This window comes from Pygocentrus nattereri, chromosome 16 (genome assembly GCF_015220715.1).
Source record: "Pygocentrus nattereri isolate fPygNat1 chromosome 16, fPygNat1.pri, whole genome shotgun sequence".
Taxonomy (NCBI): Eukaryota; Metazoa; Chordata; class Actinopteri; order Characiformes; family Serrasalmidae; genus Pygocentrus; species Pygocentrus nattereri.
Genome location: NC_051226.1, coordinates 37,647,739 through 37,665,224, shown reverse-complemented (window position 1 = coordinate 37,665,224; position 17,486 = coordinate 37,647,739). Strand labels below are relative to the sequence as shown.

The 17,486-nt window shown below is 45.6% G+C and overlaps 2 protein-coding genes across 2 annotated transcripts; one reads left to right on the top strand and one right to left on the bottom strand.

Annotated features, from left to right (window-relative positions):
- Window positions 1–883: 883 nt before the first annotated feature.
- On the top strand, window positions 884–4,310 carry rpl35 (ribosomal protein L35). The gene is made up of 4 exons (XM_017717988.1): window positions 884–987; window positions 2,175–2,311; window positions 2,752–2,833; window positions 4,108–4,310. Exons 1-4 carry the CDS (start codon window positions 985–987, stop codon window positions 4,255–4,257), a joined length of 372 nt encoding a protein of 123 aa, XP_017573477.1. The 5' UTR covers window positions 884–984; the 3' UTR covers window positions 4,258–4,310.
- A 2,726-nt stretch (window positions 4,311–7,036) lies between these two features.
- On the bottom strand, window positions 7,037–16,560 carry wdr38 (WD repeat domain 38). The gene is made up of 9 exons (XM_017718034.2): window positions 16,362–16,560; window positions 15,217–15,337; window positions 15,023–15,139; window positions 14,008–14,105; window positions 12,721–12,801; window positions 12,166–12,288; window positions 10,226–10,378; window positions 10,105–10,152; window positions 7,037–7,828 (listed from the first exon to the last, which is right to left on the bottom strand). Exons 1-9 carry the CDS (start codon window positions 16,428–16,430, stop codon window positions 7,592–7,594), a joined length of 1,047 nt encoding a protein of 348 aa, XP_017573523.2. The 5' UTR covers window positions 16,431–16,560; the 3' UTR covers window positions 7,037–7,591.
- Between the last annotated feature and the right edge of the window lie 926 nt (window positions 16,561–17,486).

Sequence of the window (17,486 nt, the reverse complement as noted above, 5' to 3'; positions counted from 1 at the left end):
TAATCATATACACGGGTCAGGCAGAACATTCTGACCGCCTCATCGTTTCTACGCTCACTGTCCACTTTATCAGCTCCACTTACTGTATAGCTGCTCTCTGTAGTTCTACAGTTACAGACTGTAGTCCATCTGTTTCTCTGATACTCTGTTACCCTGTTCTTCAGTGGTCAGGACCCCCATGGACCCTCACAGAGCAGGTACTGTTTGGGTGGTGGGTCATTCTCAGCACTGCAGTAACACGTGGTGGTGGTGGTTTGTTAGCGTGTGTTGTGCTGGTCTGAGTGGATCAGACACAGCAGTGCTGCTGGAGTTTTTAAACACCTCGGTGTCGCTGCTGGACTGAGAACAGTCCACCAACCAAAAACAGCCAACAGTGTCCTGTGGGCAGCGTCCTGTGACCACTGATGAAGGACTAGAGGATGACCAGCACAAACTGTGCAGCAGCAGATGAGCTGTCGTCTCTGACTTTACATCTACAAGGTAGGAGATTCTAATTACGGAGCCCAGCTGGTGGCATCCTGTATAAATAAAAATAATGCCTGGCCACGACTTAGTAAGGCGTGGGAACGAGATCCTAATGCGTGGCCACAACTTAATCATCTCATTCCCAGGCCTTACTAAGCCACGCATTATTTTTATTTATACAGGATGTCACCAGCGGAGCTACGTATCTAATAGAGTGGACAGTGAGTGGAAACAGCGTTTAAAAACTCCAGCAGCGCTGCTGTGTCTGATCCACTCGCACTAGCGCAACACACACTAACACACCACCACCTCGTCAGTGTTCCTGCAGTGCTGAGAATGATCCACCACCCAAAAGAGCTCAGGAAAGAGGAGTTTTAGACTAAACACCCCCCTCCTCTCCCCTGTTGGTCTCTCCCACCCTCCCCCTCTCTATAACGCAATGGAACATTCCGCCGTGAACCGGTAGATGTCCGCGCGCCCCCTCCGCTCCTTCCTTTCCTGTGGCAGCCATCGATAAAAATGGTGAGCGGTGTATTTTCAGCCGGAGAATCTAACGCCATCCCGGCGCCTCTACGCGGTTAAACCGGCCGAGCGGAGCTCTGAGCTTACATCAGTCTCCTCGAAGCTGTCTGAGTGCAGTATTTCGAGGGATGATGGCGAAATTGTGCTGTAGTTTGATGTTTAAAGCTTCGCTGCTTGTAGCCGTAGCCGCTCGGAGCTTCGGCTGTTTTAAGAGCGCGTAAAAAGTCGTCCCCGTTTCAGAAGCGAATAAAGAAATCGGTACAACGGTCGGGCTCTTCAGGGGTCTATGATTTTCGAGAAAACCGGGCGTTTTAAGGCGAGATAATGCCGTTAACCGACGCTCAGCAGTGCTGTAGCGTTGCTAACGAACGCCATGAGCCGAAGAGGCTTCGCCGAATAAAGCCGAACGTTTCCGATGTTTAGCCTCGCCGGCTTTCGACCCCTTTCCTCCATAAACTGTGTTTAGGGTCGGAGATAAAGTTCGAGGGGCTTGTAGATTAGCTGTGGTTGTGTAATGTGTCGGTTGAAGTAAGCACTCGGTTCTTATTGGCTCACGAGGCTGTTAATATGAGGTGAACTGACGTTAAGCGGCGTTAGTAAGGCCACGCGATATGGGCAACGGGTAACATTGAGAAACATACTGGTGACCACTGGATGTGACTTTTGATTCTGGTTATAATGACTTGGGTCCGCACCTTACTGTACGTACTGCACTTGGGTCTTGCACATCTGGACATGCCACAGCTGGACACGTTATTTTGGTACCGATATCTGCGCATATTCAGTCAGCACTGTTATGTGCTGCTACCTGCGCCTCCTCGTGCAGTGATTGGCCTGCCTTTTTCATCTCGCGTCAGATCCAGGTGTTTATTTTTCTGTGTATGTCTGTAGATAAAAAAAATTCTATGTTGTTTTCACCCGTATTGCTATCACTGTCCTGTGACTGAAACTGGCTGCTAAATTTCCTTTGGATCAGTAAAGTGTCGCATGAGACGAACACCCACGAAAGCTTAGGGCATCTAATAGAAACCATGTTTTGGTGAAGGGCTCCAGATCAGTGTGTTCTGCAGTGTCATTACTATGAAGGCCAGTAACGTTGATTCTCTTAACGGGATGTGCTGTGTTCTCAGTTGATGCTCTGGTTGTAATCGCTGCCCAGAGTGACCAGGTATGATTTGTGCTTTCAGGCAAAGATCAAGGCCAGAGATCTGCGCGGTAAGAAGAAGGAGGAGCTGCTGAAGCAGCTGGATGACCTGAAGGTGGAACTGTCCCAGCTCCGCGTCGCCAAAGTCACTGGTGGTGCTGCCTCCAAGCTCTCTAAGATGTGAGTGGTCCTGGTCCGTGTGCATCGCAGTCTCTGACCTGTCCTGTTCGGTTACAGCTTATAAAGGCACTGAGCAGAGCACAGGGACCACTAGCCTGTGTACTGCAGGGCAGAGATGCAGCATGGGCACATGAAATATTGGATAACTCCATCAGTCCACATGGTCTGTCTGTCTCTAGTAATTTTCTCATTGAGCAGAGACCAATTTCTGAACAGAGCTAAATTACTTTGGGGAAGGGTGTTTGTATGGTGCTGTTCAGCTTTACCTAAAGCCCAGCCGAGTTCAAGTTTAGCCATGTAACTCTGTGTCTACTTGCGTTTTGGTGAGTTGCATTTGCCCAGTTGCCCTGGCTGTCTTTTTAAGTATTTGTTAGGGTTTTGTTAAGTATTCTTTTTTTTTTCTCTCTCTCTCTCTCTCTCTCTCCCTCTCGTCTTTCTAGCCGTGTGGTGCGTAAGTCCATTGCCAGAGTTCTTACAGTCATCAACCAGACACAGAAAGAGAATCTGAGGAAGTTCTACAAGGTGAGTTTGGTGATCTCAACATGGTCATTTTGGAGAGAGTAGACAGGGGATTAAGCTTGAAGTGGAGCGCCAGTTGCATTTTGTTTTGTAGTTGTGCCAAAACTCAGGTTGTTATGTCTGGTTCTTTTTGGGAAAGTGTACAGGACCCGCTGTATTCTGAGGCTGGGAAACCTGGTTTTCAACTGGGGGGAGGGGGGGTCCGACCCATCCTGCTTCTGGATGACCCTGTGATGAGTAGCTGGAGCTGAAGGATCCCCTCATTAGTGTTTGTTCATATACATTTGCAGCAGTGCAGCCTCAGTCATCCAGCTTCTTGAGCTTAAGTGTTTCAGTGATTGCCCCAGAACACTGGTCCAAAATGAGTGAGACCGAAGCCCTTGGAGCCTGGGTCCAGGCATTTACATTGGCCTCTAGACTCTGGGGGGCAAGGGGAGCTCAGCCTACTTAGCCCTTGTCTGCCAGGAGTTGGATCACTGCTGAAACAGTGACTCTTCAGGGTCGAAAAAGTTCAGGCGCACATTTATTATAGATCAGAAGGTGGCGCACCTGCTGATGGAGGAGTCATGTTTGAGCAAGATCACCCAGCGCTGCTCCTGTGTCTGTGGAGATGGTGTGAATATTCTCTTGCTACAGTAATCCGGCTGCCTGCTGCAGAGTCCCCTGTGACACCCATCTGCTGTGGGCAGCCTACAGTCGTTTGCAATTTGGTCAAGTTTTTCATTTGTGCGTCAGATCAGTCGGGGGCGGTCGTGGGCTGGAGGTTAGGGAACTGGCCCTGTGACCGGAAGGTCACCGGTCCAACCCCAGAGCCCACAGTCCATGACTGAGGTGTCCTTGAGCAAGACACATAACCCCCAACTGCTCCCTGGGCGCCGTGGATTGTGCTGCCCACCGCTCCGGGCAAGTGTGCTCACTGCCCCCTAGTGTGTGTATATTCCCTAGTGTGTATGTGGTGTTTCACTTCATGGATGGGTTAAAACCGGAGGTGGGATTTTAAAAAAGTATCACTTAAATCTGCGTTGTAGGGTTGTTGAATGCTGTTGGAGGGATGAAGGTTCACCTTGCTTTAATGCACCTGTTAAAAATATTTTTTGTAAAACTTGTAAATACAGGGCAGAATACGTTGAGTGAAGTACACACGATTCGTTATCAAAGTGAAGTGTAGTCTGATTCAGTTTTACAGCTCTAGTGCTTTAACCTTCCAGTAGACGGTGCATCCAAACTCATCACACAGACACTGCACACCTTGAGCTTTCTCACCTTCTGTTTTTCAGGGAAAGAAGTACAAGCCCCTGGACCTGAGGCCCAAGAAGACTCGCGCAATCCGCCGACAGCTGACCAAGCACGAGCAGAACCTCATGACCAAGAAGATGCAGAGGAAATCCCGCCTGTATTCAGTCCGCAAATTCGCCGTCAAGGCATAAGGCTGTACTGCTGTTTTTTCCACCTGAATAAAACACCCCACCTTTGGACAAAACGCCCTCCTCCGTGTCTGTCTGTCCGAGGAAACGAGTGTGAAGGATCACAGCGATTTTCAGCTTAATCCGTTCGCTGCGTACCATGAGATTAATTACCACAGGCTGTAGACAGTACTTGGACCCAGCAACGCACTGGTTCAGAACATAAACCAATGAATAGGTGCTGACACTGTTGGCTTCTTGAGGCAAGTCTGAGACGATTGCTTATAGAAAATTCAATTCAATGATTCAGGGCAGTTTTAAGTGAACGCTGTGCGGCTGACTGTTTAGAAGAGGTTCTCCTGGGAAGAATCTGGTGACTACAGTTCAAAAAGGAGTTTATTATAGTGAGGGTGAGGAATCAAGATCGTCTCTCTAGATAGATAGATATATCTATATCTCGAGATATATAATCCCTAAAATTAAGCTTTAATCTGAACTTGAATGTAATGATAAATTAAGAACAAATTAATTGGAAAACAAAATTCATTACATCTCAACAGCGGTTTGGTGTGAAACGCTCTGCTCTAGAGAAGCTTGCAGAGTCAGAGCTGTTCACAGTGGTGGTGATAGGAACCAGACGTCCACCTCTAAAAGCTCCTCACAAAGTTCCTACATGAGATGGTTATGAATTCACTGCCTGATGACCGAGACACTTTAGCGGTTGGTTCAAATCAAATCACATTTAAACAGGTGGAAAGAGTGAAAATCTTGTGTGTAGCTCCCTTATAGAATTAAATACAGAAATATCTAGGAAGACAAGTGTGTGTGTGTGTGTGTGTATATATATATATATATATATATATATATATATATATATATATATATATATATATATATATATATATATATATATAACACACCAACTCAATGTACACTAGTATTGTACTATTTTGATGTACAGTTGTACAGTAAGTTGTGAAATGTGCTGTTGTCCACAGTCCGTATGTGCAGTTAGTCTGAGGGAGATGATGAGATGCACACGGGACAAGATACTGATATAGAAATCTTCCAGATTGTACAGGATATGGATAGATGATGTACAAGATGTCAGTCTGTATGTGTGAGTACAGATTTGCTGGATTGAAGGTGCAGAGAAACCAGAGCGAGTCTGGTGGTGTGCATGAGGTGTGGATTGTCCATGGTGATCATCATGATGACTCCGGTGCAGTGACTGGCCTATAGATCACCAGCACTACTGGCTGTTGGCCAGCCTGGCGGCCCGGGGGGGAAGAAACCGTCTCGGAACCGGCTGGTTCTGGACTTTATGCTTCTGTATCTCATCCCGCTCGGCAGCTGTGGGAACAGTCAGTGGCTTGGGTGGGTGGAGTCCTTTAGAATCCTCCTGGTCTTCCTCAGGCAGCGGCTGGTGTATGAATCAAGGAGGTTTGGGAGCCGGACCCCGGTGATGTGCTGTGCTGTCCGCACCACCCTTGGCCTCAGTTGGGTTTTTCATGGTGGAAGGACACATGCAGGGTGTTGAAAGGCAAAATAGTACCTAAAGAAATCCTATTTTGCTTAAAGTGGACCACGTTGTACTATTATGAGTATTACATGTGTAGAAGACTCGTGTAGGTTCTCTGGTGGTTCTGGATGATAAATAAAATGTCTATATGTGTGTTGTAGTCATGGCGACTCCTGGTTCCCATCACCACCACTGTAAAGAGATCTGAGTCAAACCTGAATGACTGAACTATGCAGGTATTTTGGGAAATCGGTGGAATTCCTCTTTAAGGGAATGTGAGGTTCATCAAATGTAGCGTCTGAAAGACCGAAGGAATAATGTTCACGGTTTAAAACTACCAGCAAGCCACTACATAAAATACATAGTAATACTATGTAGACAAAAGTATTGGGACACCACACCTTATGGATTATGGAGTTCAGATGTTTTAGCCACATCCATTGCTACCAGGTGGATCAAGTCAAGCACATAGTCTAGAACCCTTAGTTCCAGAGAAGTGAAATCTTTTTGGGCATTTTGGACAATTGTACACTTCCAGCTTTGTGGGAACAGCTTCTGGATGAAGGGGTAAAAATTCCACCAAAATCTTGTGGGAAGCTTCCCAGAAGAGTGGAAAAGGGAACCAACTCCATATTAGTGCCTGTGGATTTAGAATGGGATGTCATACACTCACCAGCCACTTTATTAGGTACACCTAGTAAAAGGTTGGACCCCCTTTTTCCTTCAGAACTGTCTTAATTCTTCATGGCAGACTTTCAACAAGGTGTTGGAAACGTTCCTCAGAGATTCTGGTTGGTTATTTGAGTTCCTGATGCCTTTCTATCATCTGGAACCAGTCTGCCCATTCTCCTCTGACCTCTCACACCAACAAGGCGTTTTCGTCCACACAACTGACCGCTCACTGGATATTTCCTCTTTTTCTGACCGTTCTCTGTAAACCCTAGAGATGGTTGTGCGTGAAAATCCCAGCAGATCAGCAGTTTCTGAAATACTCAGACCAGCCCGTCTGGCACCAACAACCACGCCACGTTCAAAGCCCCTTAAATCCCCTTTCTTCCCCGTTCTGATGCTCGGCCTGCACTTCAGCAGGTTGTCTTGACCACCTCTACATGCCTAAATGCAGTGAGCTGCAGCCGTGTGATTGGCTGATTAGCTATTTGTGTTAACAAGCAACTGAACAGGTGTACCTAATAAAGTGGCTGGTGAGTGTATAAGCGCCTGTAGGTGTCCCAATACTTTTGCCCATGTTGTGTATTTCGTGCCAAAAAGCTGAGACACACATTTTTCTTCACTTGCTTTTATTAAGCGTTGACGCTCAGTCGAATCACAATATCCTGAGCCCCACTTCCTGAGCCAGTCACGACATTCGAGAAGAGCAGAAATGTGTCATACGTTCATTATTTTCACCTAACAAGCCGAATAGTTTGTAGAGATACAGCTGTAAACAAACGTCTGAACACTCCTGTTAAATTCCCTGTTGAAATTCCGAGCGAAAATAACACGTCCTTTACAGAGAACACACTTCCATGTGGTATTTTTCCAGAAGAATTCCCAGTTATTTGCTGAATCTAACGAGAAACGAATATAAAATGTGCCATAACTTTTGCACAGGCCACACTTTGTGTTTCTGTTTCACTCCAACGTTAAATTCAGCAAACCGACAGTAACTGCAGTAAAATGTGCCGGAGGTGAAGTGTGTTTTAACTTCAGCAGGACATGGAATTCGACCAGGGGTCCCCAAACTTTTGCACATGACTGTAAGCGTGGGCAGGGTTGACCATCTGGTGGGTGGAGCGCCCGACCAATGAGACTCATCCTACTGTCGTCCAGACGTCATTACGGACCTGAAGGTTCCCAGAAAGGAGCGTTGGCATGACCGGCCTGGCCTGGTCTCTCCTCTCCGTGTTTGACCCCTTGTCTTCGTCCAGGCTGCTTCTTCTTCTCTTGGTCCTCTTCCTCTTGTTCTCCGCTATCTTCGTCCTCCTCTTCTCCCAGGTCCAGCTGGTCAGAGCCAGTGGTGAGGAGCGCACCGCTGGGGCTGAATACGCACCCATACGCAGAGTCCTTGTGGCCCTACAGCACATGCACACATACAGGGCTAAATTACTCAGGGAGGTCAATTCAAATGTACAGGTGTGGTTATTACGCATAATGATGATGCTAAATTATTATATTATTAAATTTTACTCATCACTTTGAGTGAGAAACTCCCTGATGAAACCATTTATATACGCTGTGTTTTTGCTGCATATTATTTTCTGAACAGTTGAAAGACGAGGCACTAGTTTTTGTGTTCATTCAAAGGGGAATTCCACAGATTTTTCCAAATTTGTGCATAATAGTGCATAATAGTGTCTAAATCTTATAGGAATTAAAGGATCCGCCCTCACCTGGTTCAAATCCTATCTTAGTGATCGCTACCAGTGTGTTCATTTAAAGAATAAATGCTCTTATCAGTCTAGAGTTAAATATGGTGTCCCACAAGGGTCAATTCTGGGCCCAATACTCTTTACACTCTACATGCTACCGCTGGGTAAAATAATCCGTAGGCACGGTATTAACTTTCACTGTTATGCAGATGACACCCAACTTACATATCAGCTAAACCCAATGAGGACCTCTGTCTAAACCAAATAACTGACTGTATTAGAGAAATAAGAAAGTGGATGACACTTAATTTTCTCCTACTAAATTCAGATAAAACTGAGGTCCTCCTACTAGGTCCCAAACTTGATAAAATCGATAATATTGTAGTAGAAATAGATGGTCACCTAATCATACCAGGTAAAACGGTGCGAAACTTAGGAGTCATTTTTGACTCAGTTCTTTCATTCGATGTGCATATATGCAGCATAGTTAAAACCGCATTCTTCCATCTACGTAATATAGCTAAACTCCGCAACATACTCTCTCATGCAGATGCTGAGAAGCTGGTGCATGCATTCATAACCTCCAGACTGGACTACTGCAACGCTTTGTTGGCTGGAAGTTCATGTAAATCTTTGAATAAGCTCCAGCTGGTTCAAAATGCAGCTGCTAGGGTGCTCACCAGAGCTAGAAAATTTGATCATATTACACCAATCCTCTCATCCCTACATTGGTTACCTGTTAAATTCCGTATAGACTATAAAATACTCCTTTTGACGTATAAATCTCTTAAAGGGCTGGCCCCGCAATATCTGGCGGAACTCCTTATCCCTTATAACCCGCCACGTACACTCCGCTCGCAAGAGGCCGGCTTATTATCAGTCCCGCGTATTAGAAAAAACAACGCATTAGGTAAAGCTTTCTCTTATAAAGCTCCGCAACTTTGGAATAATCTCCCTATTAATATACGGGACTCAGACACACTCTCAGTCTTTAAATCCAGACTCAAAACATTTCTTTTTGAACAAGCTTTTAGATAAATTTATCATAGCGGTTCTCTCTAGCTGTAGCCTGCAGCTATTCTACTATTGTCCAGTGCACACAAACTTAGTCTGTACTGTTGGTCTCCCTTTAACGATTTCTCTTACAGCTCACACACCAAACACAAACCCTGTTCTAATCATTATCTTTCTCCTTTTCCCCTCATGTCCTGAGCTGCTGTCTGGAGGTGTCCATCCAGGGTCCCTGTGCTTTTTCACAGGCGTGCCCCGCTCTTCAGCAAAGTATAAAACCATTCTAACCTCTTTTTCTTCCCTCCCACTCTGTTCTCTCTCTCTGTCTCTCTCGCATGCGTCGAGATGTTCGGTTGGCCTGTCTGGAGGTGCCGATTCGTGTTTGCAGCACTCTGGAATCGGCCCTGTCCCGCTCAACAGGGATTAACACAACCCTTCTAACCTATCTTTCTTCCCTCCCACTCCGTTCTCTCTCTCTATCTCTCTCACATGTGTCGAGATGCCCCGTTGGCCTGTCTGGAGGTGCCCCATTCGTGGTTCCAGCGTTCCAGCCATCTTTTTGCACTCTCTTTGTACTGTTGTTCTTGTTTCTGTTCTGTTTCTTCTGTGCGGGTCGACCCACGGGGGTTGGGTTCCTCGGACTGAGCCTTGGTCCCTTCTAAGGTTTCTTCCTCTTAAAGGGAGTTTTTCCTTACCACTGTAGTCACCACAAAATTGGCTTCACTGTGGTGATGCTCATAAGAGGCGTGGACCTGTTTTTTTCTGTAAAGCTGCTTTGTGACAACCTTGTTGTAAAAAGCGCTATATAAATAAACTTGAATTGAATTGAATTGAATTAATAGAGTGGACAGTGAGTGGACACAGTGTTTAAAAGCTCCAGCAGCACTGCTGTGCCTGATCCACTCAGACCAGCGCAACACACACTAACACCATTAATGCGTCTAAAAGCTGCCTTCACTTTTGACTCACCTGTAAACGCTTAAGGCACCTGCCGTCAGCCATGTCCCACATTTTCACCTGTGAGAGGGAGAAACATAGTGAACCACTGTCTCGGTTCTCTGTCTGCAGGCTTCTGCGCGAGCTCTCTCACCGTGTCCCCTTCAGCTGTGGACGCCAGCACCAGTCCATCTCTGGAGAAGACCACACACCTGACCCAGGCACGGTCACCCCCGCCCAGCACGAACACGCACACGCGCCTCTGTGGTGACCACACGCGCACGGTCCCGTCCCACGACCCGGACGCCTGAAACGGACAAAATCCGGAAGAACCGTGACATTTTCAGTGTAAGTCGATCTGTTTAAGAACGTGGTGAAAAATACCGGAACGTTTTTACTGAACATACAAACGTCAACGTATTAAACTGGCGTCCCTTTGAACTTTGTGAGGTTATATAACTGCCCCAAGTGGACTGTCTCAAGCATTTGAGCCATCTTGTGCCTAGTGGTTTAAGGCCCACCCAGGCCCCCTGTTGCCCTGAGAACTGGCCCAGTCATTAATCCATCCCTGTTTGTGGCCAGTAATCAATACTTCAGTTTTTTCTGTGATTGATAGCTATTAACTAGCAACGTGGCATGTGGCCTGACTGAGCCTTTTCCCAGGACTGCCAGACTGTGATGCAACAAAATCGGACAAATATTTATGGGACATTCTAATATTGCTAGTCAAAAAGCTGTAAGGAGGAGGGGGCTGCCTCCTGACCTCGCTCACAGTGGACGCCCGGACAAACCTGGTCAATGAAATATAAATTTATTATACTTTTTCTTTTAGACTAAAGGCGGCACAATTTGCAAAATTATGGTTAAAGTGGGTCAACTGTATTACGTCCATAAGGCCAGAGTTTGTTGAGGTACAATGTAAATGAGTACTCCAAATTTTTTTATTTATTAGCACCCAAGGGGGCGCTATTGGCACTCAAGGGGGCACTATTGGCTCTCAAGGGGGCGCTATTGGCACTCAAGGGGCCGCTATTAGCACCCAAGGGGGCGCTATTGGCACTCAAGGGGGCACTATTGGCACTCAAGGGGGCGCTATTAGCACCCAAGGGGGCGCTATTGGCACTCAAGGGGGCACTATTGCACTCAAGTGGGCACTATTAGCACCAAAGGGGGTGCTATTGGCACATAAGGGGGCGCTATTGGCTCTCAAGTAGCTTTTTTTTTTTTTTTTTTTTGCATCTTTTAGGGGGCGAGGAAACCCAGGCTATCACCTTTGGTTGGAGTCATAAATAATTATACATAAATTATACATAAATAATAATAACGAAATTCATACTATACAAAAGTAAGACTGAGTGTTATTTAATATGTGGTTTTGACTGAATCAGAAACAAACTGGCAAAAAAATGCTATGTAGGCTAAAAACAGTAGGAGCAGCAGGGGGCGCTTTAGTTCGTGGGCTGGAGGTTAGGGAACCAGCCTTGTGACCGGAATATCGCCGGTTCAGTCCCCTTGGCTCACAGTATATGATTGAAGTGCCCTTGAGCAAGACACCTAACCCCCAACTGCTCCCCTGGCGCTGTGGATAGGGCTGCCCACGGCTCCGGGCAAGTGAGCTCACTGCCCCCTAGTGGGTGTGTTCACTAGTGTGGCATGGATGGGTTAAATGCGGAGGTCTAATTCTTCTGTTGGCAAATGGTTCTGATCAATTATAAAGGCAGGAAGGTGTTTATTTTTCAGTAGGAAAACTGTAAAATCACAAATTATTGCTTTTTGTATGACATTACGGCTCCAAACTGAACAACTGACGCATTTTATACACTGTAGATTCGTTCTTCCGGTGTTACCTGATAGACTACAACTACCATAAACCCCAGACCCTAACCAGCTCACACAACCGCACCATGGGCAGCTGGGAAATTGTGCACACTGTAGTTGGAACAGATCATGAGTACCTGACTGCAAAGTTTTTATCCCACACCCAGAATGTGAAGATGAGGGCGTAACAGCTCTAAGTACAACTTGACCCTTTAAGTATCACAAACTCTGACCAAATAATATGTTTAACCAGAAGAACCCGGGTTTGGACCTCACCAGCATCCCGGTGGTGGAGAAGCAGAGGCAGGCCACGTTTCCCTGATGCCCATCCAATGTTACCACCTCCTTATCACCACTGAGACCCCACAGTTTCACTGAGTGGTCCCAAGAGCCTGTGGCCTGCAAGCACACACAGATGAACCTAATATAACATCATGCAAGCACATTCTCTCAAGGGTTGTCTCTTAACATTATCCCCAGTCCAGACAGTCCATGCATGGAAACTATGCTGTTGTAAACTTACTGTTTCTGTGATGTCACAAACTGTGATGTCTTAAAGGTGCAGTAACAAGAAAATGCCTGTTTAATTCTAAGGGATCTTCACAATCAGAGAACGTTCACAAGCTGGGAGCACAAGCACTTTCACAAAAGTGTCAATAAAGGCAATGTTTTATTATTAAAAACTGCAGGTATTTTAAAGTAACTTACTATGAACTTTACTGAAAGTGCTACGTCACAGTATCCACTGGTGCCTGAGAGGGCTGCCACACTAGGATGGTAACACTCACAACACAGCTTAATGCTCAGGCATACAAAAATAAAGCGACGCACCAGAAACCGTGAGTCGGTGGAGAACGCACTGCTCTGGACAGCAGCACTGTGACCCAGTAGCTCCCTCATCTTCAGCCCAGTCTGCGCAGTGGAACACAGTACATTCTCCGTTAAAATACCAAAACAACAACACTTTAACCAATCCATCATCCAGACGGCCCCGCAGGGCTGAGCTGCAGATCTTGTGTCAAGCGCAAGGCCTGCAGGTCAAGTCAGGCCCACAGATTTGGCCATTTTAAAGGGTACAAATTGTGCAAAACTGAATTTTTTACTTTTACTTTTATTTCTAGTTTCATGTAGCATGTAAACAGTGATGGTTGCAAGTTTCAAAACATGCACTTGGAGTCTAAATTTTGTGATGTCACAAACAAACACACACTTTTGAATGAGGCACAATACAGGGCAGCCAATCAGACCAGACCTCATTTGCATATATCGGCCTTAAAGGAACTGTAGCAGAAAAGGCCTGTTTAATTCTAAGGGATGAAGAGAGGTGGTAAAGATGTAGGATAAGCTTCCTTTAAAATAATCAGCTACATGTTGTTTTCCAGTTGTTTTTGCCCAGAGATTTCAAAAATGTTATTGCATGGACATTTTCAGACCTGTGAACATTAGCAAAAGTTACCCTTGGTAATCCATCCATCCATCCATCCATCCATCCATCCATCCATCCATGCATTCTCTAAGCTGCTTCTCCTGTGTCACGGGGGGGTGCTGGAGCCTATACCCTTGGTAATGCTACTGTAAATACAGCAAACATTCCGGTCCGGCCACCTGGCAGCATCCGTAGCGCTTGTGTTAACAGACCAAAAAGCTCGGGAGCATATTTACAGTAAACCGACCTGAGAAATCTTTCAGTCACTGGACGTTAGAAGCTTCAGACTTCCCCGTTATCTGAGGCTGCCTCTTCAGATGAGCTAATACCAAAGCTAATCTGAATGCTATTCTGTAACATTATTTATTCATATTAACATGAATAAACTTCTTCTTCAGGAATGAAATAACCAGGATGACGTGTGTTTGAAGTGAAATTTCCTCAGTTTCCTTTCACATGTATAATAATTCTGACTAATTTACTGCCACCGCCGTTCTCACTGCAGGTTTGTTCTGTGGACTTTTTGACAGAGTAAAGATGGTTGTGATTGGCTGAGAAGTGTGTCAGTCATTATTTTGCAAACAGTCAATTGGCCAGTACATTGGCTAGTGCCCGTTCCGCAGTGTATGGCATCGGATTGGCTAGACTTCGCCTGTTCTGCGCTGCAAAGCCTGCGATTGGCCATCACTCACCTCAGTGTCCCAAAGTAGAGCCGTGTTGTCCCACCCCCCTGACACGAGCCACTTGCTGTCCACGCTGAAGCTCACCGTCTCTACACTCCGTGCGTGGCCTGAATATGGAGATTTGGTTTAACGCTGTCACACAAACACACTACTCCACTATTACAACGAACTAATCAATGAGACAGTGTAAGCGAAGCTTGGCCACTATGGCAAAGTGCTAGCAGGAGGCCATGAAAGAGTCCTCATTGAATGGAGGTGGAGGGAGCCACATGGCTGAAATGTTATGCGTCATTTAAAATGATTTGTTTCACGTTTTTCAAGCTTTTCATGCAGAATTTTCACACATAAAAAAAACTCACTGAGATTCGCTTCTGTAGCTGGATGGAAATTTGCTAATTATTGCAATTGTAACATGGAGCAAGGAGGCGGACGCATATGCGGAGATAAGCGAGATTTATTAAGGGCAAATCCAGGGTCATCGTCATAACAGTCCAGGTTCAAGTAGCCAATACAGAGAGATCGGGGGGGGGGGCAGACATGCCGGACACCAGAATTCAACAGGACAAGCAGAACAGAACATCCAACATACATCAAACAAAGACCAGCCAAGACAAGGGGCATATATATATATATCATTGTGGTCATAGTTTTTTATTTATTTATTTTTTATGCTGCATTACTTTGTCTTTTCCAATTTATCATAAGTCTGAAAAAGCAAACATTGTGGCATTGGCATACAATAAGTCCCTTTTCCGGAGTTTTACGTTATGTTAATGTCGCGTCTTCTTCTTATTTTCTTAGCTTCTTAATAAGCTAAGCGTCTTAGCTTATTTTCTGGTTGCACTGTCTGACTCGTGTAGACCCGGAGTTTCCCCATTATCTGATTACCCAGGTGCAAACGTGTTGAATATTGTGACAGCTTGTTTAAAGCATTGTGATATTACATTTTTGCCATATCACCTCCTTCTGGAATGAATATATTAACAACAGTGATAATGATATAGCATTTAAAATTCACACAAACCTGTCAGTGCACGTACGCGCTCAACGCTTGAAGTGAGCCAGATTCCAACGGAGCAGTCATGAGACGCGCTTGCGAAGAAACGGCCGTCCTTGGAGAAAACGCAGCATTTCACCGGCCCTGAAACAGAGATAACGTTACAGAAACAGTTCCCAGCGAACGGTAACAGAGAGTGTAACGACTCGCCCAGCCCGAACCTGCATGTCCGCGCACTTTAGCCAGGAGTTTCCCGGTCGCTGCTCTCCACAGATAAAGCCCACCGTCATCCGAGCAGGTGAGGAGGATCTGACAGTCCGGAGAAAACGAGCAGCAGTTCACCTGAGAACATAAAAAGTGGTCAAAGGGGATTTTTCAACCTGTCTGCAAAATTAAATGGTTCAGATGTAAACAAAGTTGGTGCGAAATGCTCAGCTATAAAGAAACTCACTCGGTCAGATTTGTTGACACTGGTACTCATAGGAACCAGACGTCTGAGGAGTTTAATGCCACTAAAGGCTTCCTCAAATAAACTTGTTGCATTACGTCTTTATGAACGTGCTACCTGACGTCTGAGACGTGGTTTAATGACCATTTTATGAGGCTTGGCCTAAAACTTCAACCCACTGGTGGTTCTGGGCGGTAAATAAAATGTCTATATCTGTGTCGTAGTCATGGCGACCCCTGGTTCCCATCACCACCAACTGTAAAGAGATCCGAACCATTTCACACCAAACCGCTCCGAATGACTTTGTTTACATCTCCACCCACTATTTTATGTAGAAATTTGGAAAAATAACACGGGCTAACGGAGGACGTTTGAAATAGCATTCGGTTTCAATGAGCAATGACGTCTGCAAGCCCTCAGTTAGCATACCCTCACAACATAGATCAACCTCTTAGTAGTAAAAGTTACTTAATTTATCATTTGGATAAACAATGTAGGCTAAAAATGACATTTCAGTCGCTCTGTTCAGAATTTCTGTTCTTTTAGAAGCAGCAAGTGATAAGGTGGTAAGCTTATTTATAACGACAGGCTAACAAACATGGGTTTAGCCGTCGTACACCTTCTTACTAATAATGTCAAGCTGAGTATAGAACTGGAACAAAATTACAGTCGTTTTATACATTTTACACCTTTTTTTTCAGTTCCCTGCTGAAAAAACAGCACAGACTGGCATTACGTCCATGCTAGTCTGAGCTGGATTAGGCTGATTTAGCTGTTAACCCAGCATGGTCATGCTAGTTGACCAGCATACCAGCATCCAAAATACAACATGTGCTGGTTTTGCTGGTGACCAGCCATACTGGTCTTTGCTGTTCGGGATTAGCCTACATGCTATTAGCTATTAGCATCTCCACCCACCTCTCCTTCATGGCGGGAGAAGTACTTCACTCCTGAAACCCTGAAATCCTCACAGGGATGCCGCCACATGGCCTCTCATGGGAGGGAAGGTGAGCAGTAAGTCCTGAGGTATTAATTCAGTAGTAAGGTTCTCCACATGAATCCTGTTCTATCCTTTAGAGAAGGACGGCGGTGGAGCTTCAGCAGCCAGTGTTTTGGTTTTGTCTCCAGAGTTACGGTCTCCTGAGCTGAGGCCTGGGCTGACTGTTAACTTTTAATGGAGGGTTTAATTATTCTCCAACACGGTCGCCCAAGCCGCTCATTCACTGTGTATACTGTGTGTGTGTGTGTTGCTATAGTTGTGAGGACCTGTGAAATGTACACTGTTATTTAGACAGCCGTTCTAATTCATCCGCCATAAAAGGCCTTCCAAGAGATTTTGGGATCATTCTGAGGGGTTTGGTGAGAAACGGTTCAGATGCCTTCACAGTGGTGGTGATAGGAACCAGAGGTCACCACGACTACAACAGTAATTTTATTTACTATCCAAAAGCTTTTATATGTTATATTGACATATTCTTATATAATATCTATGGTTCTAAGTATACAACGAACGTATTCAGTAAGTTTTACTTCGTCGGTCAGTTTTCCTCGTATAGTCCTTGTGTTATGTTGTTCGAGAACGTTTGAATGAAGTGACCTGCTCCAGTTCACTGCCGCTGCTACAATATGCTTAGGCAACGCTGCCCCCATCTGTCTGTCTGTGGAGTAACTTCAGGGGACCCTTATAATGGCTCACTGTCCACTTTATCAGCTCCACTGACCGTGTGGCTTCACTCTGTAGTTCGGTACAGACTGTAGTCCATCTGTTTCTCTGCCTACTGTTACCCTGTTGTTCAGTGGTCAGGACCCCCTCAGAGCAGGTAGTATTTGGCTGGTGGGTCGTTCTCAGCAGTGATGTGGTGGTGGTGTGTTAGTGTGTGTTGCGCTGGTGCGAGTGGATCAGACCCAACAGTGCTGCTAGACTATTTATGAAAGCACTCATATATTGATTTTCTCAGCACATGACTGTTTTTGCCATATGGTGGAGGCCCGGGAACTTTTCTCACAGACCGACAACCCTTTCTTAAACATAGCGAGAAGAGC

Bases quoted from the DNA above. Each gene is read 5' to 3' on its own strand.
- rpl35 (XM_017717988.1), top strand. The intron at 2,312-2,751 runs GTGAGTGGTCCT...TCGTCTTTCTAG, and splicing joins GCCTCCAAGCTCTCTAAGAT to CCGTGTGGTGCGTAAGTCCA. The intron at 2,834-4,107 runs GTGAGTTTGGTG...TCTGTTTTTCAG, and splicing joins ATCTGAGGAAGTTCTACAAG to GGAAAGAAGTACAAGCCCCT.
- wdr38 (XM_017718034.2), bottom strand. From the start codon at position 16,430: ATGTGGCGGCATCCCTGTGAGGATTTCAGGGTTTCAGGAGTGAAGTAC. The intron at 12,289-12,720 runs GTGCGTCGCTTT...GTGTGCTTGCAG, and splicing joins CCACCGACTCACGGTTTCTG to GCCACAGGCTCTTGGGACCA. The intron at 10,379-12,165 runs GTGAGGTCCAAA...TGTCCGTTTCAG, and splicing joins TCTCCACCACCGGGATGCTG to GCGTCCGGGTCGTGGGACGG.